Consider the following 25,472-nt stretch of genomic DNA (forward strand, 5'->3'; position numbering starts at 1 on the left):
TGAAAAAGATAACTAAGGGTGGATTTAGATGGGCGTTGCGTTTACCTGCGGTTAGTGTAAAAACAGCGGTGGTGGTGAGATTAGATACTGTAGCGTGAGACAAAAAATAAGCTAAACGCACCACACCGCACCCAATCGCCCATCCAAACCCACCCTAAGCTATGTAAGATTTCTTAAATGAACATCTATTTATACATATAAACCATTAACAACACTCCTATATATATATATATATATATATAAGGTAATTCAAATTCAAATAAGAAAGCAGTTGTAAAATCAGTTGATCAGTCAATAGAGTTATTTTTTTAGCTAACTCATTTCAAGTTTAAATATTAGCTTTTAGTTTAAAATATCTGATTGTTTAGTGTGCTTTCATGTAAGCAGTTCATTTCATATATCTGGCCCTACTCCGTTTAAGATCCATGTGGGTGATTTGGACAAATTATATCAAAGGATTAAGTTTCTTATTCCTTTCCCATTTTTTATATCAATATAGTGAAATTATTTATAAAAGGAGCTGGCGGCACCTTCTAACATTTTGGTGCACCATTGATTTAGTAATCAGTTTACATTTTCTTTCTATGTTCAGCTAGTTGTTATATGGTATATTGCCCAGTGCCCATACAGTTTCGTATGCTATATTGGTCTAACCTTTTCTTTTGTTCTTTAGACTTATGAAAGGAGAAGAGAGAAAAAGAAAGAAGAGAAGAGAAGGGGAAAAAAGAAGAAAGTAAAAGAAATATATATATATAAGGACTAACTGTGCAATATGGCCTAAATTTCATCTGAAATGATAATATAATGTACCTCATATGACCAAAGTGTAACAAATCAAATCGATAAGATTAGTATCCATTTTAGGACCTTAAAAATTTTGTGATCAAAACATAATTTAAACTTATGATTAAATCTGTAGTCTACCCAAATAAAAAAAGAAAAACGATCAGACGGAGAAAGAAAGTTTGGGAATTGTAGCATGCTACTGTGCTAGAATGTTAAAGCAGTGGGAGTACAACGTAGCCCTGATATTTTGCAATATATTTTTGCTACATCAGGTAATTAATTCTAGCATATTTTCCTTTAGAAGTGTTCATCTTGATAGTAAATTTTATTCAATTTATGGTAGTATGGTTCAAGACTCTGACCTTAAATACTTGTTGTATAGTGACCTTGATATGCTAACAGCATTTCCACTGCTCTTCACCGGAAACAGCTTCCGACTACTCTGCCAATTGTTTGTTAGTTTTATCCATTCCCTCCTCCATTTATGTAGCTTGAAGTCCTCGCCATTCTCTACACTTTCTATCAAAATTTTGAAATATATTGCTGCTCGGGGGCCGTAATAATCTCGTAGAAGTCCACTCCAATACTTGTTTCCTAAACCAATGCAAGAAAAAAGAGAATTGGAATTTTGTGGCACTGCAACTTTGAAAGGTTTAATGAAGCACGTAAGTACAAGGTATATGCACCATCTATGTTATCCAGACTCAGGATAAACATCAAATACAGGTGTGTGTCAACATTGATATAATAAGCGTAGAAAACAATAGTAGGAGATGAATATTTAGGAAAATGTAAAAATTCTAGGTAATACTGCACCACAACCATGAAACTCATTTAAGGATATAAATAAGCTGGAGGTGAAAGATAAAAACCAGACTCAGGCAGTGAGAGGTAAAAATACCATAATCACGAAGTAGACTAGCTTCCTCCTCTGTGTTGTCAAACCACATGGTTATTTGAGTTCTTGCATTCCACTCGAACTGTATTTTCAGATCACGTCAATCCAAAATATGCTTGCATTTTGAATTGCTTATATAACACTTTCAATTTCTAACCTGTTTCTCTTCTTCTTCATTTTGTGCAAGTTGTTTAGCACTTTCTAGCCAAGGTCCCAGAAGAAATCCATCATGGCATGCTAAGAGAGTGTCCATATCTTCAACAAGGTCTAAAAACTTTTGACTGAGAGAGGTGACTTTGTCGACATCTTTAAACTTATAGGCGTCAATGATCTTTAAGAAAAGCTCATTTGCATATTTAGCCAGAGATTGTCTAGTCAGGTCAACTAAGTCATAGCTGGGCATTGAAAGTAGATTGCCATTAAAAATAATATTGAAAGAAGTATGGATAATAGAGAGTGCACATTCTAGAAGTTCTACAATATGTCACAATTGGCACAGCATTGCTAAAACGGTGTATTGGAACCAAATAATCAACCTGTAAGTATTGCTTGCTGATAGTTCGTTCCCACTTGCAATAAAAAGTTCTAATGCCTTTATCACTTCAGAAGTTGAATACCATAGATGAGGTTGCTCATATGCATTTGTTTTCTCCCTTTGTACGGCTCTTCTTGAAGTTGGTTTACCATTATGTGGATACATCTCAAGTGGTGATGAAATAAGGGATGGATTGACATCTGGAAATGCTACGATAACATCCCTATTTTTGTCCTGCTCAAATGTTTTCATTTATCAACTATATAAAAATTAAGATGATAAATATATGCTTGGAATTGTGTACAGAAAAAAACCATTCTGTATATAATACTTGGCAGAAAACTTAATGAAGATTGAGGGACTGTTTTCTATTGTGATTATAGCATTCAAGTCAGTCAAGCTCATGGAACCAATGGACCATGAATCATGCCCACCCTGATACATCTATACACAGCAGAGGGGGAAAAAGGGGGAAAAAAAAAACATTTCAAGTTTAAGAACTTACATAGGCTCCATCCGTGCAATTGTAGATTGTGTGGTATAATATATTCCATGCGTCTCTTATTAAAGGAGATGACCGTCCATAACGCCTTGCTATATACAATTCAATCCATGCCTGAAAGATGTATTTTAGTTAAGAAATAGATTAGTTTAGAATTTGGTAAGCTCCAGTGGAAATGCACTCCTCCCGGCTCCCCCACTATTCCTTCAAGTCCAATCAACTAGAAGAACTATTCACTCTTCTTTTTCCACCCTTCCTTTCGCATCCTCTTGCTTCTCCTTTATGGAGCTCAAGGTCAATTAATAGTAATCATATTCTTGTCCTGCCACTTGATTACTTTTCCCTTCTTTAGAACAGACTTGTCCAATAAACAATCTTAATATAGAACAGAACTCATAATCTGTCTTATTACATAGAGAAAAAATTGTCATAACTTGGGTTTAAATCTAGAAACTTTTACCAAACTTACATGCATTATATTTTATTAAAAAACTAATGGTGAATAGCACATCTGATTTGCAGACAACGTGTAAGAGTTTAAAATTACCTTGACATCAACTTTTTTGTGTTGAAATGCCATTTCAGACATGAGGTCATAAACAATTGGATTCTGTTCTATACCTTCCATTGACATTCCAATGCCAACCTTAACCAAAATTATTGGAGTCAGAAACAGATTTATATTATAAAAATAAAAATATAAAAAAATCACGGCAAATATCAAAAGGCCAGAAGTGTATTAGTCAGTTCCAAGAAAACTCATTTGCATGACATGTAATACTCGTACATGCAGGTGTCACGGACTTAGAATTCAAATACGATGGATCGCACAAGTTTGTCATGGTTGCGTGCTCCCATGCTCAACCCATGACACAGGCATGCAAGTTGACATGCAAAGAGTAAATGTTGCAGGATATGATCAAATGAGAACAACTTTGTACAGAAATTGCTTACTGATATAAAAGGTGAAAGACCCAGATCTTATGACATTCAATAACTGTTTGATGGTATTTTGGAGGAAGAAATCTGTAGTACAGCTTACCATTGTTGAGTTTTCACTTGTTAGAGCTTCAATAGGGCCAGAAGCTATTGCATCCAAAATTCCATACATCTCAATATTTCCTGCAAAGTTGTGTAGCATGCACCTGTAAAGTAGGATGCCAACAGATCAGATAAGAAACAGAAGAGAACAAGTTCCATACTTCCATTTTGCTTGCCTTAAGGTAGGCAACAGAGACATATTTTAAGGGATGTATGAAATAAGCAAAATTTCTATCAAAAACCCTAAAGAGATCTAGATCTCTCTCTAACAAGGCCTATGGGTTCAATGTCACTTTGATAAGCTAAACTATGAATCACAATAGGTCATTGCAGGAAACAAGATAAAGAGAAGACAATTGATTTCAACATCCCCATGAATTGCCTTGTGACTTGATCCTATTCTTGTGTCCATAATAGTTTCCTACTATGCAAGGATAAAAATTATTGATAAAAACTTGTAGACACAGGAATACATCAACATGTTAGTTTTTGCTTGTACAAATGTGAGTCTGTGAGATAGAGAAAGAGAAGTGATGCAACGATAACTTTCCAGATGTAAGGAACACCATAAAACTGTTCTGAAGAAATCCAGATGGGTTTCACTTCAGCATATAAATCAAGGACGACCAGCTTCCCCAAGGGAACAGAGTGTAGAAGTGCCTGAGAAAAGCATAGTTACTACCAATCAATGAACAAGATATTCATCTTTTAGTTTTTGTTCTCTTCAAAACAAAATGCTAGAATGCATGATAATGTATGAACATGCTCCTTTGAACATATATCAAAAATATGATTTCATCTTAATGCACACACAAGTAGATAAGTTTTCCAATTTCATACTAGAAAACAACATTTACATCCTTCAGTTCTGAACAATAATGCCACAATATCATTAGAGATTCAGGGAAAGCTAATTATGTAACCTTATATTTGTATTAGGCTAAGAGAGGGGAAAGGAAAGGAAAGGAAAGAGAGGGAAAGGAAGATCTTTTCCCTTGTTTGAATTGACTTCTTTATTTAAAGCAAAGGAAAGTAAGGGAAACTGAGAACCCCTTGCTTTCCCCTAAAAGGCTTAACTTTTTAACCTCCATTTGGGGGGAAAGCTGGGCACATGAAAGAAAAAAAGTTTTTTAAGAGATAAGATACCTATTTTATCCTCTTCATCTTTTATATAAATTATTTATGAAAAGGATATAATTGTAAAAAAAAATATTATAGTTAATCCTTTCTTGTTCATTGTTTAACCAAACAAATATTGTTAAAAAAAGTTTCCTTTCCTTTATTAATTTTAACTATCCAAACAAAATAATACTTAATTCTTTCCTTTCATTGCCTTAACTTTCCTTTCTTTTATTTTACTTAATACAAATATAGATTAAGTCTTATAATCTAGAAGGAAAATCTTGAATGTTGTTTTGAGCACTGAAGAAGTTCAAAATTAGTTGCTATTTGGGTGAAGGAAGGAAATAAAACTTCATTGACATACAATATACCTATCTAGTGAGCTGTGAAGTAAGTTCCCTTCAACCTCTGAAGTGTGACTAAATGCTATCGTATTCGGATTAAACATATATTAAGGCCAGACATATGTTTGCTTTATTCGCTTGATTATCGCATGTATGATTGAAACATAACAAAACAAAGGACCACACACTTTAGGGCCATTCCCCTCCCACCTGTCTCTCTTTATACTAATTATGTTTCCCACAATGCTTTAAACCGTCAGTTATAGCAATTAAAAATGAAAGTCATCAACTTTGATTCAAGTTGTAGATGATTGGAACAAAATACTAAAACTAAATTGACATATAAGACAAAGAGCTGATGAATTTAGAGATTGGAAATGAAGTGACTAAAAGACAATTAAATGAAAACTATAGATATAACCTTCATTTGTGGAGGCCTCCAGAATGGATCATATGAAAACAGCCACCCCTATGGAATAAATTTTGATCAGTTAGAAGATCAGGACAAAAGGTAATTAACTCTATAAGGAGGTCAGGAATGCAATGGCATAGTCATGCGTGCAGAATAACCTTTATAAAGAATTTAATAGAAAAAAGATGGACAGATTGGGACTTTTTTGAATGTTCCTGATAAAGAAGGTTCCTCATTTTATATATTAAAGTGAGTGAGATATGATTTTTTGACCTGCATTAGCCACATTGCATTGTCATCACCACTTTGCATTCCACTAAAGATCGCTGCACCTAATGAGGAGATGTACCCTGGATCATCCACCGGAGGGGTATTCTCATCAAACGTGTCACTACATGGTTAGGCACATATGAAAACAATGTAGAGATGTGAAAAAAGGACTAATAAATTGATTAAAATTTTGAATCTAAAGTTGCAATGGAAGATCATTTCTATACACAAGACAACATGTAAAAATAGAATGAATGGTTCCATACAAGTGTCATTGTGGTCTTAAATTTTAATCCTATAGCAGAGGATCGGGGCAAGTCTAGAAAGGTAGAGAGGAAGAAACAATTGAATAAACAAGTGAAAACAAGACTGATAGAAAATAAGCCAACTGAGCTAACAAAAGCATAATAACAATCACCACCCACAAATTTTAAGCCATACCATGCTAGTGAAATTCACATGTTAAATCAAAAAAGAATAAAATGGAACCACAATGACCTCATAAACTGCTTCCTTTATCCCAATTTACCAGAGCCCATTGATTTGAACAGATTTAAGATAACAACATTAAATGCATCAAACACTTTTGTAAGCATAGCAATTATTGGTTCTGGCTTGTCTTTCACAAGTAATTTTCTAATCAGGCCTTCCAGAAACAGAACCAAAGCCAAAGTAAAGGGTAAGGGAGTAATTTAGAGATTTTCACAGATTCGAATGACCACTATATCAAGATTATTGATTACAATCCAACAATATGGATCTCAAAAATTAAAATCTTACCAATTGTAGATGTGGCTTGTCCTTCCATATTCTGACCAAAGATGTAAGCCCAAACAATAAAAATGTTCAGAATAATTGCAAAAAACATTCATAGAAAGGAAAGTAAAATCTAATAACTTACAAGTGCATGATAAAGACAAAAAAAAATGAAGCTTATGAACATAAATAACAAGGAATTGAAGGAGCACACCTTTCAGTTGTTCCTCAATGAAAGTTCTCCCAATCTCAATGAACAAGGGATCAGTCGCATCAAGTAGATAAGTGCAACACCATTTAGGGTTGCGTTTAACAGAAAACCTGAAGACCAGTTGAGATGAATTATTGAAGTTCCAATCCTTTGTTAAATTTTGTAAAAATTTTCAAACTTTGACCAAGAAAGTCTAAATTCCACCTACTATATATAGTTAGATAAAATAGACAGCCTAAGGCTACAAGCCTGCAACACTTCAAAGCAAATACTATTGCCAAGATGCATCTGGAGAAAATATGAGTTAATGAAAAGTTGACAACTCAAAAACATAATTGACAGACATAAAAAGCAAATTAATTTGTCCAATTCACAGTGCTATGTAACTTACCAATTACCCAAGCGTGTTATCTTTGCTGAAGGGAACATGTCTTTAAATGCTGCAGGAACATTGCCAGAAAAAGCTGGAAGGACTGCAAAGTGTATTCACAAAATTTGAAACTGTTAAATCAAGTAGGAAGAAAAAATTGATGCAGGTTATTAGTGTTTTAAAACTTCCCTAGATCCATGGCAGGTGTGCCAACTCCAAATCAGTAATTAGAACCAAGCTTTCCATTATTTCTTACTAAGAACTTGTTATAAATTTGTATATCCATCAGTTGTTTTTGTTTAATGCTACAATTGATATTTTTTAATGCTTGACCTCATTCAGATGAAACCAAGTAAATATGCCTACTTGATAGAAGGGAGCATCTTGCTACAGTCAACAAAAATCCAAGGAGTGGCTACTTTTCCATGGAACAATTCACGAAAAATTATCAAGACTTCTTCGTTCATTCAAAAATCAAAAAGAAAAGATGATAGTATGCTTTGAGGAACAATAGGGACTATGTTCTTAAGAGAAAAGTTTTGCTTTCCGTAATCTAGATTAGCAGAAAATTGAGCAAAGCAATTTGTTAGTTTTATATTAGCATAATTATAGGGATCTGAAAAGAATCAATAGGGAGATATTATAGGATCAATTAGGATTGATTATAATTATTCATTCCGTATATGGAGTTTATCTTTGTATAAATACATGCACAACCAGAAGGAATACACAATTTTCTTTTCATCTTTTTACTCTCTCCCTCCTTTCTATCTCTTCTTAGAGATAAATAAAATTATATGAGTAGCCAAAGCCAAGTATCAACTACAACTGGTGCCAAAGAGGGATGGGACTATGAGGATGTGCGTTAATAGTCAAGCTATCGATAAGATAACAATTAAGTATCACTACCCCATTTCAAGGTTGGATGACATGCTTGATGAGTTACATGGATCCAAGGTGTTCTCAATGGTGGATTTGAAGAGTGGTTACCATCAAATCTAAATGATGGCGATGAGTGAAAAACTGCCATCAAAATCAAGCATGGGTTATATGAATGGATGATGATGCCATTCGGATTGCCAAATGCCCCAAGTACTTTCATGAGGTTGATGAACCATGTGATGCAAAGATTCATTGGCAAGTGTGGTGTGGTTTACTTTGATGACATCCTAACCCATAGCAAAGATCTTAAGGGACATTTGCAGCATCTTAGAGATGTTTTTGAAGTACAACGACAAGAAAAACTATTTGGCAACTTCAAGAAATGCATTTTTGCCAAGAGCGAGTCACTTTTCTCAATTTTTTGGTGTCACAACATGGAATTTAATTTGATGAAGAAAAAGCAAGGGCAATCAACTAATGGCTCGAGCCTATCTCATTAATGAGAAAATTCTAGATAATATAATCTCTACTAGCTATGTGAAGACAGGAGAGCAACTTATTGATTTGTTCACAAAGGCACTAAAGGAAATCAAGTTAACTACTTATGTAACAAGCTAGGCATGATTAATATCTATGCTCTAGCTTGAGGAGGAGTGTTACCTATATATTAATGTAATTATAGAGATCTGAAAAGAATCAATAAGCAATTAGGGGATCCATTAGGATTAATTAAAATTATTCATTTCCTTGTATATAGAGTTCACCTGTATAAATATATGTATAATCAGTAGCAATACACAACTTTCTCTTCATCTTTTCTTTCTCCATCCTTTCCATCATTCACAAATTTAATTCATTAAAGAAAAATGAACAATAATGAAAAGTAACTTGTTTCTTTTTTTCTGAAAAATGAAAATGGATGGGGATGTCAACTGGTACCTGGAGTCATTCCAAGTTCATACATTCGGGCAAGAATTTTCTTTTGCAAAGTTAATTGTCCATCAAACCAACTTTCTGGCAGTGGTCCACCCCATCTGGCATTGAATTGCGACTTATTAGATTCAAAACTACAACACTATCATAACAATACAAATTTTCTCTACCTAGGGTTATTACAATATGCCATTAAAAGAACGTTCCAGAAAAAGTATCACTTCATTTATTCTAATCATCTAAATGATGGGGAATGAGGAACCATACTCTGAAAAGGAAGGTAAAGATGATTTCCATTAGCTTGAGCTTAAAATGCCTTAATATTAGATTTACCATGTTGGCAACCCAAATTAATCAAGCCAAAGACAAAAAGAGTTCTAAAATTTTTCCGAATTACTTACCCATGCAAATTTCCCATACGTGACCAAGCAAGAAATGCAGGACCCCCAAAGAAGTCATCCAAATCAGAATTGGTTATATTGAATTTCTGCTTCAGGTAAAAGGTTCATAAGAAATACTAAAATCTAAAGAACTCAACTTAAGAACATTATTCATGACTTTGGCAACAATGATGTTATCCAAAAATAATTCCTAGAGCAAACTAACTAGCCAATGAGCCCAACTCCAATTTTATTAATGAAAATTTAAAAGTAAAACAGCCCAGGTTGTTACTGGTAATAAAAACTAATAATAAGTACTTCCGGGAACATAAAGAATTAATGAATGACAAAGGTACTACTAGCACACTGATTATACACCTTTCGGTCAGCATTAATGCATATTGAGCAGAAGTAAGCAATAAATGACTATATATATATATATATATAAAGGACTTTTGTCTTAACCTTGATAGTGTCAGTGACAACTATATCTATATGCAAAGAACATTTAGCATTCACAATCTAACCACTAGCTATAGAACTTTGTACAAGCTTTAAAAGACTAGTATTATGTACCGGAATATATAAAATCAGGTTCAGCTAGAAGTTCAGAAAGAGCAGGGAACAAGCATATAAGCCATGCTCAATTATGTCATCCACCTCAATGCAGATACCACTTGTGAGTCCAGCATAAAAAGGAAAAAATACACTATCAATATAGCCAGTAAATAGATGCAGACTAAGTGGCATCCTATCCCCATCAATGCCAGAAATCTTTCAAGAGGACATGAATGAGCATGAAGAGCAGAGTTGCAGGGTGGAGGGTTGTGCATGTGACTAGCGTTTCCCCACAAGAAAGAAAAGGTGAAAAGACAGGCAAAATGAATAAAGTTTGCTAAGTTAGTCAAATTTTGAAAACTTTATATAAGGAAATTACCTGGAAAACTTTTCTCCAAATGGTTTCTTGCCCGGTAAATGCTAGTGGCAAGTTGATACCTTGGAGAGCCATCCAATCAATTTCCTGTTCCCATCTTTCCCAATCCCACCAAGCAAAAGTATCTTCCAAAAGCAAATAAATGCATATATTTTTCATCAAAAATATTTCAAAATATTTTCCAAGGCATTAATAACTTATTAAGAGATAGAAGCAGAAGCTCACAGCTTGATGTAACAGCATTTTGGTAGTAATTCCATGGAATGGGTCTCTGGACCAAGATTCCACCATCTTGAACAGGAGGAAGAGAGCCTAACGGAGGTATTGAAAATAGTTGTGCACCACCAGTTTTTTGCCAAGATATATGTGAACCACACCAATACTTTAAGTACCAGTGTAGACCAGCCAAAACTTCCACCCCAGTGACACCACTTATTCTGCTCCAGAACAGCAAAAGAAGTAACAAGAAAGTAACTATATATTGCACATAGACATACCTGTATACAGTAGTGTCGTGTAATACAATGAACTGAAATATATTTCAATTATGGGCAAAACATTGTAGAGAAAGTATTTATTGCCTACAAACTCTATGATCGCAGTCTGCTAAATTAACAATACTGTGAAAATCCAGGATAAACTCATATGTTGACTTAAAACTTGAGGTCTTGAAAGTTGAAATTGCTATGTAGTATGTTGAGGTCTAAAGACTAAAAAGGAAAGGGCCACTGTGTTATGATGTTAAAAACGAAGCAATTTGACATACATCAGATAAGGTTCATAAACGGGACAACTCAATTCAGCGAAGATTAGTTTATAATCAATAAAATATGTAACATATATCGTACATGCAAATTGACATAGATACATACAAGAAGTAGTGAAACAAATAAAAATATTCACGTACAAAATCTCTGGAGCTCCGGACTTATAAGAAGAAGGATGGTTGTTGATAATGAAACAAGCTCCTTCACCACCACATTTCTCCTAAAAGAAAGAGGCAGCCAATAAGAGAGAGTTTAATTTAACCCTTCAATTCGATATATACGCAGCCAAACAGACTGGAAACGAAAAGACAAAAGTTAAAAACTACCTTAGAAATGATACGGAATTCAAAAGCGGAGGAGTGAGAAGGAAGCAGGCGATGGAGAACGCCACGAGCCGCCGCGACTTGGAAGGAAGGAAGAGCTCTCTCGCGCTCTTGAATTTGGAGAAGTTTGGAGATATATTGGACGCCGATAGGGGAGGAATAAACCATGGAAAAGAGCGAGAAAAGGAGGAGAGAAATGGCGGCGAGCGAAGAATCCATGTAAGAAAGATGGAAAGGGATCGTAGCCTAGGAATGGAGAGTTATTGAGAGAGAGGCGATTCTGTTTATAAAACTGAAATGGAATCATTGAAGCAGATGAGATTAAGGGGATCCAGCAAACAGCATCGGACAAATTCTCGGCCGGCCAGTCTGGGCGAGACAAATTAATTGCAAATAGATTAGAGAGAGAGAGAACGGGCATCAAACGCCCAAGAACAACAAGGGCAATGTATAGATTATGCCACACCTAGGAAAAAACTATTTAAATGAAACGGTAAACAAAGTTAGAAAATTTTAAAATTATTCTGAATTTAGCCCCAACATATATTTTTATTATTTTTTCAAGATGTTGACATCACCACTTACATATTCTTATTAAAAAAAAAGCAATTCCACAATAAAAATTCAAAAAAATATTATAAAAGAGTTCATAAATTAAAAAAGAGAGAGAGCATGAAGTAGATAGATTATCACATTGACTTTTATATTTAAAAATTTAATGTTTTAGTTTATATTTTCTTAAAAAATAATTCACTTTTTTTAAAATTAATGATTAAATTTAATTTTTAAAAGGTTAAGAACTAAATTTAATTGAAAATAAGGATCAAATTAATAAAATAGGTAGACGATAAGAGTTAAATTTATTATTATGTCTAAAAATTATAGCATTGGAGCTCAAGTCGATTTATATAAAAATATTTTATAATATAATTTATTTAGTAAAAATAATTTTAATTATTTCTTAACCGAGTTGGTGTCTTATTAACTCGTGATATTAACTCAATTATAAATTATAAATATATTAAATTATATTTAAAATCATGATGTTTAAGGGTTAAATATCAGTAGAATTTTCTTTGTTTCATCTTTAGGATCTAATACATGTTATTGTTAGCAAAGCATTTTGGATGTTGATGTGGAAACTTGAGATCAAATTGAATCCTTAAACAATTAACTCGAAGTAACCTAAAAACGTTGATTCCTGAACCAAGTAAAGCACAACAAAAAGCTTTGAATTAATTTGAGAATTTCTAGCAAAGAAACTTGGTTATTATGATTTTATATAAACTTTTAATTCCCATCACCTCCCTTAAGAATTGGGTGGGATGGTTGTTGAATGGATGTGTCTAAATTTCCTTTGATGCCGAATGGATATCACCAATTACAACCTTTAGAGAAAAGATAAACTGTAATAAATTTTGATTTAGTGTAATTATATATTTTAAATTTTGATTGTAGTTCAAATGTATATATGAAATTAAAGAAATAAATACATCAATATTTTATATCGATAAGTATAAATATTTGTATATGTAATATGTAGCAGTAAAATGATATTAAATCAATCATAGTGTTAGTGATTGAATCCAAAAGCTTAATGGCATTAAAACTATAATAAACGACACTTGTTTTCTTATTTTAATACCTAAAATCATGTTATATCATACAGTTTAATCCAAAAGCTTTACAAAATGGCATGTCCAACTTCTTAAAATGTGCAACATGTTACTCTTTATTCATGTAATTTTAAAATATCCACATGTCTCTCTTTACCCAAAAACAAGACAAAACATATCATTCTAATTAATTGAAAATAAAACTAAAAATTTATTTTAATTAAAATTAACTAAAAGTAAGAAGTAATATTAAATATTACATTTAATAATTTATTTTTCATCTAAGTATTAAGTCAATTCACATCGTTCTTACTGCAATAACTTAGTAGTCATGGGTTTTAAAGCGCTTAAACACATAATATCCTCCAATTTATGGGTTTGCGGATTATAGGTAGTTTAAAAATTTTATCAAAAATGATTTATTCCAAAAGCATAATGACATTAAAACAAATGTTAATATATATGAATGTATTTAAATTTCACAACTTGCACCTATTTGTTACCTTTTTAGACCTAACCAATACTTAAAAGTTTGGAAAATGTTGGCCAAAGTGATACATTTTTTAGTTACCTCAATAACTTAATTTACATCACGTGTCCAGTTTTTTCAAATCCCTTAAAATAGAAGTAGAAAAACCGGATATACTTTATACTTAAAAAAAAGAAAGTGTTAAATTCTAACCTCGTGGCCTGGCTTCGAGAAATCTTCCAGGATTTGGACCTCGACACCGCCACCATCGATAGCGTAAAGAGACAACTCAAGGAAGATTTCAGTGTCGTGTTATTCGAAGAGTGTAATGCTCAAAATGTATGCTACGTAGTCATACTAAAGTTCATTCGCAATGACCTTAAGAAGTTTTTGTCGACAATGAGCCCTGTTTCTTCTAGTACTTGAGCCATGTTAATCCACAAATTGTATGGTTTTTTGGGGGTTTTTTTTAGAAGACTTTATGCATGCATCTATGGTTTCTAGACATGCTATTAAAATCAGTAGTATGGGAGGACGTAAAGTTGTTAAATGGATGGAAATGCATGTTTATGGTTCTTACATTGCTAAGTTTTTTTTTGTGATTCATAATATATCCATTTAGGATAGGGAAAATAAAATGCATTAATGATTTACATCGAAATCCTAAACTAATCAAACTTGAAGTAACTCGAAAGATTGAACCTTGGACAAATATTTTTTCTTCTCTAAAAGGAATAGGTATGAAATTGAAGTTACATTATCTTGTTATTGATTCACAAATGTCTTTTCCTATTTGGATGTAATTCAGAAACATAAACATGTAAAAGGAACGACTCCCGTAGCTCTTATTTGCTTTGCTTTTTCTTTGATCTTCAATTCCTCATTTCTTCTTTTCTCATCGACTTGAGCTCTTGCTCCACCTGCGATATCATCAATTCTTGATATCTTCAATTGGTAAACTTGATGGCTCCTTTTTATTTTCTTCTCCAATTCTTTCTGTACTTCAACCAATCCATCATTGGATTCAGCAAAACAGTTTTCAAGCAGTAAGGAGTATGTGTTTTTTCAATCTCAAGTAGGAATCACAACACTTTTCTCCTATTGAAAATCTTTAACCAAAAAGAGATGAATTAAGTTCAAATTTCATATCTAACCTTTTTCCTTTCCATCTTGACTTTGGCTCTCACCTTCTTTTCCTTCTCCCATTCATGAATTGATGCTTTCATATTCTCATACCTGAGCTTTATCATATTAGTGAATGCCCTTTTAGTTCAACCAATTGAATCGGGTGAGTTGCATTTGATATTATTATATTTTTTTAATGTTTAAATGCTTTGAAAACTAATTTAATGTGCAACTAAATTATAAAAATAATTAATAATTAATAAAAAAAACTCATTTAAGGAATTTTAAGTTAAAACAAATACCCTAATTAAAATTGAAAATAAATTAGTTAATACCGTTTGTTAAGTTTGTGCAACTCAGCATTCTGCCAAGCATCAGCTTTAGTCTCCAAAGCATTATTGGTTTGGGAATAATTTCCCTTCCACCTTTGGTCTCCAGCTGATGAACCACCTCCTTTACTACTTTCCCTTGACTTTCTACTGGATGTTTCACCTAAGAAAACAAATATATATTTATTTGTTAAAAAGTATAATCCGTCGTTGAATCAGTCAAACCACCGATTTTTAATTCGGATGGTTTATTCTATTCAATTGAATAAATTATTAGAAAATAGAGAAAGCTGGTTCAACCACCTTATTTCAGATTAATATCTTGGCTGACCCTCAAACTAGTTCAATTATGAAAACAATGTAAAAGGGAAATAAATTTGATTATAAATTACTGACCATGAACAAAAATCTTACTACTTAAATACCCTACCTAAAATCAATATGAGTAAGTAATGTTTCGGAGTCAATATGTAAATAGATATGGTGTTAAATATTGGTTATTACCCATAACTAGGGTTGAGCAAGAAAAATCGAAAAATTGAAAACCAACTCAGATTGAAGTGTTTGGACAGTTTATAAATTGCAAGTTAAAAATCGTGATTACTCAAAACCAAATTGAATTTTATTTTTATTTAATTTATAATTAATTTTAATTTTTATTATATAAAATAGACATTTTATATTTAAAATAGTGAAATTAACTTAAATATAAAAAATTTTAAATTTTTTATATAAAATTGTTGGTTATTTTATTAACTTGTAAAATAATATTTAAAAGCTAAAATAAAACTCATCTCTTCAAAATAAATCTAAAATTAATATGAAAAAATAGCTGACTATTTTATAATAACCGCTTCGAAAAATCTAAAAAACTCGATTGAAATATAAACTACTAAAATATAAACTACTAAAATGATGAAATTATATTTTTACTATCGTAAAAATATATAATTTAATTTCGAAAAGAAAAATATGTCTCCCGCCACTGTGATTATCACCCCTACCCATAAGTTGTAAGCTGCAAAAATACAAACATTAATGAATACCATACCTGCTGTATTTGTTGTCACTTCCTTGCTTGAGAATCGCCTACTAACTCTATCAGAATTTCCCACCCTCGATATGGTATCTTGTTTTTTCCCTTCTATTTTGATCCTATATTTTGCTTCGCCTTTTTCAATGGCGTTGACCACATACGCAGCCGCCGCCACTCCCACGGCCAACTCTCTCTCATACTGCTCTACCATTTTCATTTTCCGATGAAGAAACCTTGTTATCTGCAAAAGCAATGGCATTCTCCATCATAATTTAAGCAACAAAATGCCATGACAAGATCCAATATCGGGTAGTTGATTGGGGCAAAAAGCTTGGAGATTAAGAAAGTGCTTTTGTTGTCTTGTCTTTAACCATGTGATTTTTCTGAAAGGGCTACCATAATTGTAGGTGATGTATAACTTTCAACGCAGCTTTTGATGAAAGCAAAGAATCTCTCATGCATGCTTTGATATTTATGGGAAATAATAATTTTAACTCTTTCTTTTCTCAAGATATACAGCACAAGAAAATAATACAAACACAATGCAAGTACTTCCACGTCTCAAAATCAATTTCATATTCTTTGAAATATAATTTCCTTACCATTATATTAATAAAACAAAACAATAAAAATACATGAATCTATGAAGGTCATTGAATTGAACTAGCAAACAACTTGTATTTAATTCTTCACTTGACATCAATTTGGGATTTAATCCTTAGAAAACCTCTATTTCCTATATTTAAAAAGAAAACTTAAAAATAAAATCCGAATTTATTTCTTATATTAAATCCGAGTATTACTATTTAAAACCAATTTAAATAGCATTAACTTGTAAAAATCTAAATTTAATAAATCGAATCACAATATTACATTCTTCAAAGAAGCTACCGTATTAGGTTAATAATTAAACAGTGGTGAGAAAGAGATGGTAAAGTTAAAGCTTAGTTGTGTATGTTGAAAGAAGCATGGAATCAATTAAAAAGGTATCCCATTTTGATGCAGCAATATATGCTTATTCTCTTGGAAAGGAAGGGTATAATCTCACATGCACAAGTTTGGTAAATTATTTGGACATGAATGGCCCACCTTCACAAGCATACTCACTTCCTCTTTCTTGCCTTGGTTGCATTTTTTTTAATTTGCGATGAAAAATAAATAAATTGTTTCAACTCGTTGCATTAAATTTGAATATCTAATATAAAAATAAGTTTAATTTAAATATTTAATTTTAAACTCAATCATTTATAATTCAACTCAAGCTCGAGTTTGAATTAAATTTTTTAAATATTAACTTTTTTTAAAAATTAATCAAACTCACGAGTTATTTGAACAAAAACTAAAAATTTAAATTCAACTTGTTCGATAACTTGACTTATTCAAGAACAAACTTAAATCAACAAAACCAACTTCTCAATTCAATTTTTTAATCTAAGTATTTTGTTATTGTAAATATCTTATTTATAAAAAAAATTATCTATTTAATTTTCATCAATAACATAAGGGAGCAGTGATTAAGATCTTTTGTTGACATTCTAATGATCAAGATTCAAACTCTTTTGATGCAATTCTCCTTTACCAATTCGTAAGAGCACAATTTTATTGATTAGAGAAGCATTTGTGAGTGCTAAGATTTCATTTAGCAAGAGAGTTATTTCATTATAGTTGTATGAGAGTGAAGTTAAGCTTAAATCATCTCTTGTGTTATAAAAATTATAGAAAATTACTTTTTAGATAAGACCTAATAAGTGTAAATTTTATTCCGAATTGTGTTTTTCTACTTGTAAATTATTTTTAAAAGTTGTAACCCGCTCAACACTTTTAAGTGTACACCAACATAATTGAGCTAAATTATGTATTACTAAGGTCTAGTTTAAGAATGCTTCTCAAAAGTGCTTTTAGGACAAAAGCGTTCCTAGACAAGCTACTTTTTTTTTTTTTAAAGTGTTTCTCCCAAACCCAAAATTGGCCCTAAAATATTTTTTCCATAACCCTTTTAAAAACTATTCCTAAATTAGGCTTAAGTTGAATGGAGGAAGCACTTTTATATAAAACATGTCCGGAGGTTATTAGCTAATGATTCCTCTCTTGCAAGTCAAATCCTACAGGCTAAGGCCAAGTATTATCATATGTATAGTATTTCGGGGTGTCCAAAATGTTTTGTTAGAAGGTATGAAATGGAGGGTCGGTAATGCTAGGTGATTCGAATTTATGAACACAACTAGCTATGTGGTACGAAAGCTCATTCAAAAAATAAGAGAGATTAAAAAAAAATGAGACTTGAAAAATAAGTTTGAGTAAAATTTAATGTTCATTTTCTATGTAAATTGGGTAAGATTTTTTTGTTCAAGTTCAAGCTCGACCCAATTCAAATATTATATTATAAAATTAATTATATTAATTAAATAATATATATTTATATTGAATCATTAATCCAATAACAATTAAACTCATTATCAAAAACTCCAAAAACCTATCCAACTAAGTAACCCAACCCAAAATATAAAATTTTAAAATTATATTTAATACAATAAAATATTTATTATATTTATGCTAGTGTTTAGTGTATTTAGTGTAATATATATTTTAATTTATCTTTAAATAAAAAGTAATCTAAAAATTAAATATAGGTAGACCATATTGGGCCTGAGTTTACCTTTTCTAATTTGGGTCAGATCTAGGAAAAAATTAAGCCCATTTCTTAAGTCGAGTTATGCTCAAGCTTAAAAATTTTATATAAATATTTTGCATGAACTCAACCTGGCTTATAAACATCTATAATTTTTTCTAATTTTAAGTTTAAATTTATTTTAAATATTGTTATTTTTTTAACACGTGCAAAATGTATAACGTAAGCGTTTATCCAAGTGGAGAGACTTGTGAATTTTTTACATAAAAAAGGACATTTATATAGAAAATAAAAATTAGCAGAGAAATTTCATATTATGTGTCTAGGATTGAGTTCATCTACAGTTTCAATTTCTTTTACTTCTTTGCCCTAGCTTGGGACAAGTCAACGCCAAAGACTGATTCTATGGCTAAATGTTTAAAGAAAAATAAAAAAAAATTTAATTAAGTCATTGTTTGATTACATCAATATTGTTTTTTTTAATATAGAATCTTAAAAATAAAAAATATATATGTATTTAATTCATTCAAATTCATAATCTAAAATAAAATCTAAAATTTTATATAAATATTAAAATTTAAAAATATATAAAAATTATTTAAAATTGTCAAAACAAATTTAGCAGTCCATGTTATGAATGTATGATTTATGCAGCATGTTGTTTTCATTTTTCTAATAATTGGGATGTTGGGAATAGGGGTATATTACCCAAAAATACTGAAAATTTAGAAAAAAAAATATTTTATTTTGAAATTTACCAGATTTTTGTAAAATATCAGCCCTGGGAATAGGGCTACATAACATAATATTATTTATCACTGGCCAAAAGATTATTGTTTGTATGCTGAAAAGTTGGTTTTTGTCTTCTGGGATGCTTTCTCACCCATTTATCAATTAAGGTGTTCCTTAGGTTTTATAATATTTTAAAATTTATTTATAGTTTGATATAATAAATTTTGATAAAACTTTGAGAATAAATTTTAACATATAGAAATTCAAATAAACTTTTAGAAATTTTATTAACTTTATTAAGATTTTTAATCATTTTAAATATTTTCTAATGTAACTTACCATATCGTATATTTATCCATATGACATGCAATGTGTCACTTTCTCATTGTTTTCATTAGCTATGAGTATGTTCATAATGGTCAAACTAATCAATGAAAGTTTCATTAAAGAGCTTAATTAATTTTTTTATTACAAAGGACTCAATTTAGTGCACATTTTTTATAAGGGTTTAATTGATTTTTCAATTTTTTACTAAGATTTTTTTTATGACTAAGGTGTCTAATATAGGATAGAGAGTCAAGATCGTATTCAAGTTGTTTGATGTGGATTTGACCTGAAAGAAGAAACAAAACAGAATTAGCAAGCAATGAAAATCGAAACAAACATAAAGAGAAAAGGGAAAGAATGGTTTGGTTTAAGAGAGGAATTAGGGTTCGACTTGGATTAGGGTTTCTCGAAGTAAAAGAAACTTCTCTTGAACAGTAAGGGTGGTCGAACCTTGACCTGAAATAAAAAAAAATCCAAATATATTAATAAAACTAAAGATCGAAGCAAAACAAATCAATATGGCGAGTAGAAGCAATAAGTTTGAAGAAAGAAGAGAGATTTCATTTAAAGATGCAATATTAAGAGCAAATCACCCAAAATCGAATGGAAAATTTAAATCTTGAACTTGAAAAGATTGTGAATGAATTGAATTAGATTCAAGAAACAAAACAAGAAGTAAAAATAAAGAAAAGATGGAAAAGAATAGGTTTTGGCCGAAAGTTGAAGATGGATAGTTGGATAAGTGCCTTAAGAAGCCTTTAAATCAAATATTCAACAATTCCCTTTAGACGGGTCTAATCTCCTCCCCAATATTAAAGCATTAGCAAATTGAAGCTTGAAGAGGAACCCCAACAATTTAAGAAGATTTGTGATAAACAACTTCTAAAACAAACAAGATAAAATCTTGCAAAAAAAAAAAACTCAATGAGTATTTTTACTAAATTCAAGCTTACTGGAAATAAGGGTGGTCAGCCATTTGTTTATACAAGCGAGTTTGACTTGACTTAAAACTAACAAACTTTCTCTTAAGTAACAAAAGATGAAAAATATTTCCTAACAGTGGATTATAAGGTGGAATTCGGCCAAGACATACATATGGGCTTGCTTGGGCCGAATTTTACAAGCGATCCACTTATTAAATTCAAAACATGTTGAAAAATATAACATACTTCAAACGGTCCACCTTCACAATGTGTGGCCAAAATTTCATTTAAGTGCTTAGTAGAACTTTAAGATGGGCTTGCAGACGTTTCCATGGGCTGGTCTTCAAGAATTTGAATGCTTATCCATACGTTGCAAGATTGGACTTGTTTAAACTCGTTAGTGTGATCCATGTCGTTTCAACTCCAAGATTTAGTTTCTTGGACCAAAAATTCTAAAATTTAAAATTTTAATTTTCTTGAATCCTCGAATATTTATATATGACGAATCTAGACCAAGATTTAGTTTTTTGATTTAGTTGAAACTTAGAAAGTGCATCTTGATCTTCTTTCTCCTTTGTATAAGCTTGTGGGCCTTCGTCACAAACTCTTGGATAGCCACGTTCAATATTGACTTGAGTTGTTCGGCTTTTGACATTGTAATAAAGCCTTGAGGTAGAATTAACCCATCATATCCATGCTTCCTTGATTGGGTCTTGATTAGAGGTGTCCATGGGCTGGGCTGAGCCGGGCACAGAAAAAAATTCGGCCTGCCTCCTAGGCTCGGGACCGGCCCGAAATATGGGCATGGAATTTTGTCCAAGCCCGGCCAGGGAATAAAATCCCGAGCCCGGCCCGGCCCGGCCCATTTTTTAATAAACACCCAAAAAAATTTTAAAAAATAAAAAAATAAAAAAAAAGTATTTTAAAAATATTTAAAAATTTAAAAATAAAAATAAAAATATATTTTTATTAAATTTGGGCTGTGCCTGTGCCAAAAAGTGGTGCTCGAGGTCTCACCTGCTTTCTAAACGGCCTCATTTTTGCCCAAGCCCATATTTCGGCCTATATTTTTATTCGAACCTACCGACGACCACCTACCATGGACACCTCTAGTCTTGATGTTCACATCAGTATTCTTAATGTTCATTTTACAGTTCATAAATACAAATATTTCCGGAGATTCATGGTTACCTTTTTTAACAATATCATTTTCAAGGTTTAAACTCGAGTTCACTTTTAAATGTGTAATGTGTTTTACTATTACATTACTTGTTGATACCAAGAGTTATTTTGACCCTTTAGCCAAATAATATTAATTTTTTAAATTTATTTTTTATAAAAAATATTATTGTTATTTTTTGATAAAAATATTATTATTTTGATATTTATAATGAAATTCAAATAAAAACAAATTTTTACTACTTAACTAATAATTGAGACCAAACTAGCTGAAGGTAGTTAAATCTCCTACCCGGTGCGGCCGATAACAAATCTATTTCTGTTGGACCAAACTACTCTTTCCACTCCTTTCAATTTCAAAAAATGCACAAATCCACGATAGCAGCAACGAACCCTAACCCTAGGAATTATATCCCAAAATTCACGTAAAATGTACCAATCGCAGCAACAATTGCAACAATCTTCATTCGCATACCTTTCTCATTCCTCAAATCCCACCCCCAATCCTGTATTATTATATCCTCAACCACCAACTGTTCCCTATGAGCCATTTTTGTACCCTCCAGGAACCGACCCGTATGCCTATAAGCCTCAGTTAACCCATGTTGCTGTTGAAGCGCAAGCTGAAATTTATGAGGACCCAAATGGAGCTTCTCAGAGTTGGATCACTAGACAGGCTGGTCCTATTAGATATGATGCTACTGTTAGTCTTTTTTTCTTGTCCTTTCTTTCGCTGCAGTTTTTTTTTCCTTTAATGTGAATTTTGAATTTCTTTTTTCCTTTTTTGTGGTCAATTTTTTGGATTTTTATTGGAAATTTGTTTTTCTTCGTTTGGTATTTAGATTTTAATTGTGGGATTTTTTTTTTGTTTTAATTTGCTTTAATCATAAGTTCATTATCGAGAATCATTCTTGAAAATATAATCTATCCAGTTCTATTTCAAAATTAGCCTTGAAAATTTCATCTATTCTTGGTCCAGCATTGAGTAGTTTTCATAACTGAAAATCATTCATAGGCTATGGAATTGATGCTTTCTGGATTTTATGTGTGTGTGTGTGTAGTTGATTAAATGTGTAAGATATTTTCACTTGTTAAGTGATGTTTGTTTCTGAAACAACTTCTAGCTATGTTACTTGGACTCAATTGCTACTACATATACGAATATGTGCATGAAAATGTGTTTGACTTGGGTGGCAGCTACAGATACTTAAAAGAAAAATGAAAAGTCGAAGCAATATAGAATATATGTGTATTTATTATACATATGCCAATCATTTCATTTGCTGTCCTTATCTACAGTTGATAAAATGTGTAAGATTGTTTCAGAAGAGGTGATGTTTTGTTTCTGGATCTACTTCTAGCTATGTTATGGACTTGGTTGTTAATATTGGATTTGGGTATGTGTCTAGAAATGTGTTGAACCCAAGTTTTAGACATGGATGCTTCGAGGGAAATGAAAAGTCGGATGAACATAGACTTCTACTCCTGTTATAGTTAGTGAGAGAGGAATGTTTCTATTAATGAAGTTTCTGAGTTTTATGTTTTAAAATATGTGTTTACTCAATGATAAAGTATCATAGTATAGTCATTGGATGAATAGATGAATGGCTTTCAGTCATTTGGATTGTTTATACTACATATATTTTGGGGTTTCAGTTGTCAGTAGCAGCTTCGAATTCCAACAATGGGTCAAATCAGTCATTGGTTAATAATGTAATAAGCGCATCAAATCAAACTGCACTGATTCAACCAATGCGATGTGAGGTTTGCAACATTGAATGCCAAACAAAAGATGTTTACGAGAAGCACATTACTGGAAAGAAGCATCGGAGGAAATTGCAAGAAAAGATTAGTTCCTCAACTGCAATACTCCCAGAATCTTCCAATACAATGATATATGGGGCTTCCTGTGTGGCAAATGCTGAGGAGCTGGAGAGGAAGAAGCAAAAGCTTTTAGATTCTGGGGCAGCTGTTAACTCTGTTCGGATGTGCACGATATGCAATGTTGCTTGTAATAGCCATGAAGTGTTTGTTAAACATCTTTCCGGGAGGAGACATGCAGCTCAGGTAACATTAATTAGTTCACTTGGAAATTTCTTAATAGAGTTGAAAGCTAACCTTTTTCGATTTATTTATATTGTTTTGGGCTTGCACTGAATTTCTTCATGCATAAATGCAAGAAGTTCCAGCTTGGTTTATTTTCACCATATTCATTTATACTTTCTTGTACTTCTCTTTTCCAATTGGAACCTATTTGGTTAGTCCATTTGTTATCTTTGTAAGTTCGGTTTAAATACGATTTTTCTTGTATATGTGATCATGCAGGCTGGACTTATAGCTGTTGATGGGGTTGGACCTTATCTTGCTGCAGTTCGAGCTAATGATCAGTTTTGGAATAAAGGCAAGAAGACATCTAAGGTTGTTCAATCTTCGTGGTGTGAAGTTTGTGAAATCAACTGTAACAGCGGCGATGCCTATGCACAACACTTGTCCGGGAAGAAACACCTGAAAAAGCTGGAGAATTTAGAAAAATCAAAGAAAGGAACCTCTGATCCTTCCATAGGTGCACCGGCTGAAATGAATCAGATGATTAAACCAGTAGAAAACCCAGCAGCAAGCAGTAGCGACGGAGGAGTTAGTGTACAGAACCCAGTGGCAGCACAGCCTGAGGCATCCAAGGAGGATTTGGAGACTAAGAAACTGAAAGTCATGGAAGGTGGAACGGCTGCTGCTGATGTTAGAGTATGCACTATCTGCAACGTTGTATGCAATAGTGAAAAGGTCTTCAAATACCATCTTACTGGGCAGAAGCATGCCGCCATGGTAAAGAAGCAAGCGGCTACCACTAGTTAAAATGAGAACCGCCACAAAAGGACATAGATGGAGAATCAATGCATGGAAAATTTTTATTGATTGTTGTGGTTGTCAATCCGATTTGAATGTGGCATCCTTACCTTGACTTGGTCTATTGTTGGAATAGAACACTTTGTCTGCTGTAAATCCTCTATTTGCTCATAAATGAAGAAGTTTTTGGTGCAATGAAATGCTTCTTTTGATATGGTTGAGGATGTTTTGAATTTTGAACTTTTACAACAGGTAGGGTATGCTGGATTTCGCTGTTTTGAAATTTGACCTCTAACTTCAACTAGAATATGCTTGCTTATTATTTTTTTAATAATTATATTATATATGGCATAGATATAATGATTTAATGTTTCAATAAATAAGTTTAGAGTTAAAATTGAATTATTATGGCAAAATTATGGGATAAATTTATAATATTTAATTTGGTACTTGAGCTATAATTAAAAATTATTTTAATATTTTAAAATTTTGTTAATAATAATTGAAAAGAAATAAAAATTTCTTAAAAATAAATAAAAATTATATAAAAATCAATTGCAGCAAGGAACAACCTAGAATTTTGTAGCTAATTTATTCACATCCAATCTCATAAAAATCACAATTTTGAACTTTCACACATAAAAGAAAATATTAAACACCCATTCACTACTCAATTTTTTCACTTGTTTTGTTGTTTTACACTTTTCTCTGCCTTTTTTTTTCTCTTTTTTCATGCAAATCAACATCGACTTCTTTCTTTCTAGATCATTAAAATAATATATATATATATATTATTT

The 25,472-nt window shown here is 31.9% G+C and overlaps 3 protein-coding genes across 3 annotated transcripts; 1 reads left to right on the forward strand and 2 right to left on the reverse strand.

Annotated features, from left to right (window-relative positions):
* Positions 1 to 964: 964 nt before the first annotated feature.
* LOC105788290 (alpha-N-acetylglucosaminidase) lies at positions 965 to 11,932 on the reverse strand. The gene is made up of 19 exons (XM_052633636.1): positions 11,470 to 11,932; positions 11,284 to 11,363; positions 10,602 to 10,813; positions 10,380 to 10,501; positions 9,464 to 9,549; positions 9,069 to 9,163; positions 7,269 to 7,350; positions 6,881 to 6,987; positions 6,691 to 6,721; positions 5,914 to 6,031; positions 5,650 to 5,697; positions 4,312 to 4,422; positions 3,764 to 3,865; positions 3,269 to 3,367; positions 2,725 to 2,835; positions 2,221 to 2,453; positions 1,842 to 2,079; positions 1,688 to 1,766; positions 965 to 1,380 (listed from the first exon to the last, which is right to left on the reverse strand). The coding sequence occupies exons 1-19, from the start codon at positions 11,683 to 11,685 to the stop codon at positions 1,136 to 1,138; spliced, it is 2,415 nt and encodes an 804-aa protein (XP_052489596.1). The 5' UTR covers positions 11,686 to 11,932; the 3' UTR covers positions 965 to 1,135.
* Positions 11,933 to 14,254: 2,322 nt separating this feature from the next.
* Positions 14,255 to 16,584, reverse strand: LOC105788292 (uncharacterized). Its single transcript, XM_012615114.2, has 4 exons — positions 16,057 to 16,584; positions 15,012 to 15,168; positions 14,706 to 14,787; positions 14,255 to 14,547 (listed from the first exon to the last, which is right to left on the reverse strand). The coding sequence occupies exons 1-4, from the start codon at positions 16,298 to 16,300 to the stop codon at positions 14,356 to 14,358; spliced, it is 675 nt and encodes a 224-aa protein (XP_012470568.1). The 5' UTR covers positions 16,301 to 16,584; the 3' UTR covers positions 14,255 to 14,355.
* Positions 16,585 to 22,113: 5,529 nt separating this feature from the next.
* LOC105788283 (uncharacterized) lies at positions 22,114 to 24,875 on the forward strand. Its single transcript, XM_012615096.2, has 3 exons — positions 22,114 to 22,534; positions 23,488 to 23,898; positions 24,157 to 24,875. The coding sequence occupies exons 1-3, from the start codon at positions 22,262 to 22,264 to the stop codon at positions 24,682 to 24,684; spliced, it is 1,212 nt and encodes a 403-aa protein (XP_012470550.1). The 5' UTR covers positions 22,114 to 22,261; the 3' UTR covers positions 24,685 to 24,875.
* The last annotated feature ends 597 nt before the right edge of the window (positions 24,876 to 25,472 follow it).

Source organism: Gossypium raimondii, chromosome 7 (assembly GCF_025698545.1).
Source record: "Gossypium raimondii isolate GPD5lz chromosome 7, ASM2569854v1, whole genome shotgun sequence".
Taxonomy (NCBI): Eukaryota; Viridiplantae; Streptophyta; class Magnoliopsida; order Malvales; family Malvaceae; genus Gossypium; species Gossypium raimondii.

What these genes read in the sequence shown, in the direction of transcription:
- LOC105788290 (XM_052633636.1), bottom strand. Translation starts at nt 11,685, where the DNA reads ATGGATTCTTCGCTCGCCGCCATTTCTCTCCTCCTTTTCTCGCTCTTT. An exon ending in CATTGAGGAACAACTGAAAG is followed by an intron (nt 6,722 to 6,880) that starts GTGTGCTCCTTC and finishes ATCTTTGGTCAG; the next exon opens with AATATGGAAGGACAAGCCAC. An exon ending in TCAGCAAGCAATACTTACAG is followed by an intron (nt 2,080 to 2,220) that starts GTTGATTATTTG and finishes TTCAATGCCCAG; the next exon opens with CTATGACTTAGTTGACCTGA.
- LOC105788283 (XM_012615096.2), top strand. Translation starts at nt 22,262, where the DNA reads ATGTACCAATCGCAGCAACAATTGCAACAATCTTCATTCGCATACCTT. An exon ending in CTATTAGATATGATGCTACT is followed by an intron (nt 22,535 to 23,487) that starts GTTAGTCTTTTT and finishes TTGGGGTTTCAG; the next exon opens with TTGTCAGTAGCAGCTTCGAA. An exon ending in GGAGGAGACATGCAGCTCAG is followed by an intron (nt 23,899 to 24,156) that starts GTAACATTAATT and finishes GTGATCATGCAG; the next exon opens with GCTGGACTTATAGCTGTTGA.
- LOC105788292 (XM_012615114.2), bottom strand. Translation starts at nt 16,300, where the DNA reads ATGCCATTGCTTTTGCAGATAACAAGGTTTCTTCATCGGAAAATGAAA. An exon ending in AGTGACAACAAATACAGCAG is followed by an intron (nt 15,169 to 16,056) that starts GTATGGTATTCA and finishes TTGTTTTCTTAG; the next exon opens with GTGAAACATCCAGTAGAAAG. An exon ending in TCAAGATGGAAAGGAAAAAG is followed by an intron (nt 14,548 to 14,705) that starts GTTAGATATGAA and finishes GTTGAAGTACAG; the next exon opens with AAAGAATTGGAGAAGAAAAT.